The 5,633-nt window shown below is 27.6% G+C and overlaps 3 protein-coding genes across 3 annotated transcripts in view; 2 read left to right on the top strand and 1 right to left on the bottom strand.

Annotated features, from left to right (window-relative positions):
• LOC108572337 (glutamate--cysteine ligase) overlaps positions 1 to 1,984 on the top strand; it is a 3,747-nt gene extending 1,763 nt beyond the window's left edge. Inside the window, 6 exon segments of the mRNA XM_017934557.1 lie at positions 13 to 213; positions 308 to 522; positions 631 to 999; positions 1,103 to 1,450; positions 1,527 to 1,708; positions 1,792 to 1,984. Of these exon segments, the coding sequence (XP_017790046.1) occupies positions 13 to 213; positions 308 to 522; positions 631 to 999; positions 1,103 to 1,450; positions 1,527 to 1,708; positions 1,792 to 1,960 (1,484 nt within the window). The 3' untranslated portion in view covers positions 1,961 to 1,984.
• A 1,217-nt stretch (positions 1,985 to 3,201) lies between these two features.
• On the bottom strand, positions 3,202 to 4,101 carry LOC108572465 (protein Mpv17). Its single transcript, XM_017934706.1, is given in 4 exon segments — positions 3,202 to 3,328; positions 3,330 to 3,526; positions 3,714 to 3,829; positions 3,917 to 4,101. Coding segments are annotated over 4 exon segments (510 nt in total). The 5' UTR covers positions 3,987 to 4,101.
• Positions 4,102 to 4,387: 286 nt separating this feature from the next.
• The window catches only part of LOC108572338 (sodium/hydrogen exchanger 7), a 10,620-nt gene continuing 9,374 nt past the window's right edge, over positions 4,388 to 5,633 (top strand). Inside the window, 2 exon segments of the mRNA XM_017934558.1 lie at positions 4,388 to 4,631; positions 5,288 to 5,516. Of these exon segments, the coding sequence (XP_017790047.1) occupies positions 4,388 to 4,631; positions 5,288 to 5,516 (473 nt within the window).

Below are 5,633 nucleotides of genomic sequence, written 5' to 3'. Positions count from 1 at the left end.
TATAATTAAAAGTATTATTAGTTGAATTATTTTCTTACAGAACTGGGGCACATGATTTCACAGACCCTCCTACACAACCAAGCCCAAATTCTGGTGCATCAAGAAGTTTATTTTTCCCAGATGAAGCTATATATTTAGGTCACCCACGATTTAAAACATTAACAAGAAATATCAGACAACGCCGTGGAGAAAAAGTTGTCATAAACATTCCTAGTATGTATTTATTGTATCTAATAATTGCATATCTTTGTCTCTTTTGGCAGTAAAACAATTCAGTTAAAACTTAACATGAAGTATTTCTTTATAGTCTATAAAGATAAAAATGTTCCAAGTCCATTTAAAGAGGATTTTGGTACTTTAGCCAATGAGGAATCTAGTTGTGCAGCAAAAGAAGATCATATTTATATGGATGCTATGGGTTTTGGAATGGGATGTTGTTGTTTGCAACTTACTTTTCAAGCTTGTAATATAGAAGAAGCAAGAACTTTATATGACCAACTAACACCTTTATGCCCAATAATGGTTAGTAACACTTAAAACTATAATTATACTTTTTATAAACTGTGAAAGCATGGAGTTAGCATCTTCTTTCGCACATACGTTACAGAACATTTGTTTAACATTCGACAGTTGGCTCTAACTGCTGCTAGTCCATTTTATCGAGGATATATAAGTGACGTTGACTGCCGATGGAATGTGATATCTTGTTCTGTTGACTGCAGAACGGAAGAAGAACGTGGTTTAAAACCTCTGAAGGAAAATAAATTCAGAATCAATAAATCTAGATATGACTCTATTGATTCATACCTTAGTGAACAAGGAGAAAAATATAACGATGTTCCTTTGATATATGATGATGAAATATACAAACAACTTGTGGACAATGGAATTGATAAATTACTTGCACAACATATAGCTCATTTATTTATCAGAGATACTGTGTCTCTATTTTCTGAAAAAGTACATCAAAATGATTTGGAGAATACTGATCACTTTGAAGTAGTTATCATCATTATTAATTCATTCATAATTATATTAATTGATTTTAGTTGTATTTATATAATTTCATCTAATTATATAAATACAAAATGTAAAATTTCAGAATATACAATCAACAAATTGGCAAACAATGCGATTTAAACCACCACCACCAAATTCCTCTATAGGTTGGCGTGTTGAATTCCGTCCATGCGAGGTTCAAATCACAGACTTCGAAAATGCTGCCATAGTGTGTTTTGTTGTTCTGCTTACAAGAGTTATTTTAAGTTATAAACTAAATCTTCTGATACCAATTAGTAAAGTTGACAAAAATATGGTTCAGGCGCAAAAAAGAAATGCAGTAATAGCAGAAAAATTTTGGTTTCGTCGAGATATTACATCAGATGTAAAAAAACAAGATGGACAAGCAGAATATACAGAATTTACTATCCATGAAATTATCAATGGAAAGGTATTAATATTTCTTTCGTGAGTAAAATCGGTCAATAAATCACGTAAATCAAATAAAATATATTATTTTGTTTTAGGAGGGTGTTTTTCCGGGTTTAATACCGTTAGTAAATTCGTACTTAGCCAGCATGGATGTAGATGCGGATACTCATTGTACCGTACAAGCATATATGAAATTAATACAAAAAAGAGCTTCTGGAGAATTATTAACAACTGCTTCATGGTTAAGAAAGGAAGTTATTTCACATCCAGAGTACAAGTAAGTGTTTCTGTACATATACACATGTGTAAAGTATGTAAGTGTGTTTATTATATTACTAATATTATATTGTTTTAATATAGGAATGACTCTGTAATAACACAACGTATTAACTATGACTTATTAAAAAAGATACAGAAGATTGTAGCTAATGAAATATCGTGTCCAGAGTTACTTGGAACGTGTATATCATCTAAAACTAATGAAACTATACCTGCAGCAGTTGCAAAAGCAGAGAAAGTTCCAATATGAATTGTTAACGGCAATACGCTTAAACAGGCAATATACTAAATTAAATTAATTTGTTTTAGTACACTTCAGATGTTGTTGTACTTAACACTTAAATGGGAAAAATCCGAATTGTTCGATATCAATTTTAATGCGTATTTGTAGGGTGGTAGCAAACAGATTTCTAATGATATGTGTAAAATAATAGGTATAGACATTCGGTAATTTTAAAGATATAAAAAATAAAGTTACATACCTTCAATATGTACTGTGAAAATACAGCATGGTAGCAAAAATAACACGGCGTAATGGAACTATCGAATAGTTGATAAACCAAAAGTACAAGCTTCAATTCCCGGCTTGCTTGAATATTTATTTTCGTTTTATTTTTTTAATTTACAGTTTTATTACGGTATATGATATTAAGTGATAATTGTCACACGACCTTTGGTTTACTAGTTAGACGATGGTGCCAATTTGTCACGCTATTTCTATGACCACGATTTATATTCGTAGTATGTATTGAAGATATGTAACTTCAATTTTATGTATGTATCTCTAAAACTATCAAATGTCTATACCTAATATTTTACACAATCTATACGCTCTATCATCCTACAAATGCGCGTTAAAATCGATATCAGACAATTTGGGTCCTTCCCTTGTTAGTGTAATGTGTATTCACACCTAATGCCTCGATAGTTTTAAAGATAGTAACATTCCACGAAATAATTTTATTACCAATACATGAGAAATGTATCTGTTTGCAAAAAATGCCAATAGTTTTAATCGTAAAGGAAACAATCACGGTGCGAAGTTTAAAAAAAAACTGTACAAACATACAGTTAAACATAAATAATAATTATTAAGTTACAAAGGACATGCACTTTACACTTGAAGTTCACAAATTATATGAACAAGTAAGTAATAATTTCCCTTGAGGTTAAACATATTTTACAGTGTTATAAACATATTTTTTAAAACCTCATTATAGAAAAGCTTTTATGTTGTAGTTAAATAAGAAAAAGAAATGTAAGATAAAATTGGATGCAATTTGTTCATCCAGTAACTATAATGTTATTAATGTGTTTTATGTTAGAGTATTATACTGTTTATTTATATGGTAAATATGTAGTTTTCTTTACCGAAAATCACAAGTTTTTTATTCTATTATGAACAATACTTGAAATTTAATAATATTAACATTTGTATTTCAAAAAAAATATATATGTTTATAAGTTTGTACTTACATTATTTACCTATTTTTATTTTTCTAAACTTGTCCTATAAGAAATATAGGTATTCCATAGCAAAGCTACTAATTGTACTATTAAAACTTGATATTTTAAAGGTATAAAGTAAAAATTAAACAATTGAACCATGGGCCAAAGCTAGAAAAAAGTTGTGTAGTTTTATTTTTAAATGTTCTAAATCGTTTTTTTGTAAAATACCAATTACTAATAATAAAACTCCTATGAATATAGGTGCAAAAAATAATTGATCACAAGTCACCTTTTTTAATACTACAGTTCCTCCTTTTGAACCAAAATATTTATCTAATATTCCATACCAGGTCCGTGTTGCAGGTCCCTGTCATAATATTAATGAAATTTACTTTGCAGAACCTTATACAATAATTATATATTATTTAGTTTCAGTATATTATACAAAATATACTCATAAAGATATAAATAATATTGAAATTTAATAGGCCCATATCACATACATTATAAATAAAAATTAGATTTGTAAGTATTTTTACATTAAATTTACTTACAGTAATAAAAAATCCTATGCTTCCAAACTGAGCTGTTCGTATAAAATTTAAATCCTTAACTTGCCTTTGTTCAATTACATTTTGTGCTATCTGATCCCCAAGTGCTGTTAATATGCCTATCCATTTAATAATGTACATAATTGTTAATATATTTCATAATAATACGCGAATATTTGATACTTTTAGTGTCTGAATTTTATTACCTGCTTGTACCGCTTGAGTGATCAACGGATATTTTGTTACCAATATTCGGTATATTTTGATAACCTTCATGTTTGCAGAAAGTGCTATTATCACTTACTCATAAATTACCATATTTCTTTGTACGCATTATCTAGTTTTAGCTAACTTAACATTACAGATTAAAATTATAAACTTTAAACATTTATGTTTGAGTCAAGTTATAATATATTTGACATATGTATAAAATGTGTTTGTATTTAACAAAGCGAAGCACGTGCACCGCTTTAATGACAATGAATTTTAGTCCGTGAAATCATATATTATGTATAACATTATACATTATTGTATTTATAAATATTTTGTTTATAAAACGTTAATCATTTTATCTGTACATTCCCTTCCTCTTTTAACAAAAGTTTCGCTATATCATTAACGCAGTTGGCCATACTGTTGAACTGACAGTTTGATTAGGAAATGGTTACATAGTAAAGATGGCAGTGAGAGGTGGTGCACGAATTCTTCTCGCCGTAATTTTGTATATTTTCTTGTTAAAATCATGTAATGGAGCTGCGACAGACATTGAATTAGATGCAAAAGCTCAGCTATTGCATAGACTTGATAGTTTGAATCTTTTATTATATACGTTTTTATTGATATTAACTGTTTTAACAATATGGACATTTAAGCATCGTCGCCTTAGGTTCCTCCATGAAACTGGTCTAGCTGTCATTTACGGTAAGTCGTCTGCTATAATCATTGTTTATATGGTGTAATTTTAATTATAACACGTTATAAAAGTTTTAATTTTAATTTCTACTTAGAGTTATGAAAAGCTTTCTGTAATTTCGTTATTATTTATATGTATACATATCAGATACATTTCTATTTAATGTCTGTATTTTTTCATATAAAAGTGTAATGTAACGTATTTTTTAAATATTTTTCGTGAATACCAATATTTGTTCGATGCGGTACATATTTAGGCAAATGTAAAAAAAAATATATATATATATATATATATATATATATATATATATATATATATATATATATATATATACATTGTTGATTTTAATTGAGCATTTTATTTTGATAATGCTGAATATAATTGTTTTAAATTAACATTTCTGTATTTTTAAATATAATTTAATAGTTTAACTAAAACAGCTAAATTAAACATTTTTATAAGTATTAGTAATTATTAATTGTTTAAAAGTATAAATTTAAATACCTTAACATTTTGCACTTATCTGGAAATCATAAAGAAATTATATAATAAACATTTCAATTATGCAAATCATAGAAATTTTGTTACATAAATATTCTTTTTAAATTAAGGAATTGTTAAAGTACTTATATTTTGTTATTAGTATGCATGGGTATTTTTTTAGGATTAATTATAGGAGCAATAATACGTTATGGCTTTACAACAAGCAGTACTATCCTCCACATGCCTGTTGTACCAGACAACAGTAGTAAATACAATCAATCAGTTCCTCCAGATACATTATGGTTACGTTTCCCAGAAGATAAAGGAGGTGGTGTCATTAAAAATAAAACATTTGCTTATTCATTCAGAGGAGAAATTTATAAACAGGATAATGAAATAGATCTAAAGGTATTATAAGTTACAACCTTGATGAAATCATTTTTAAGATATTCAATTTTATACAAACATAGAAACTATCAAAAGTAAAATATAATTAAAGTAAGAATTAAGTTAAAAATTATAGATAC

Source organism: Habropoda laboriosa, unplaced genomic scaffold (genome assembly GCF_001263275.1).
Source record: "Habropoda laboriosa isolate 0110345459 unplaced genomic scaffold, ASM126327v1 scaffold65, whole genome shotgun sequence".
In the NCBI taxonomy this organism is placed as follows: domain Eukaryota; kingdom Metazoa; phylum Arthropoda; class Insecta; order Hymenoptera; family Apidae; genus Habropoda; species Habropoda laboriosa.
The sequence above is the reverse complement of the archived record's forward strand: the minus strand, read 5'-3'. Positions and strand labels throughout refer to the sequence as shown.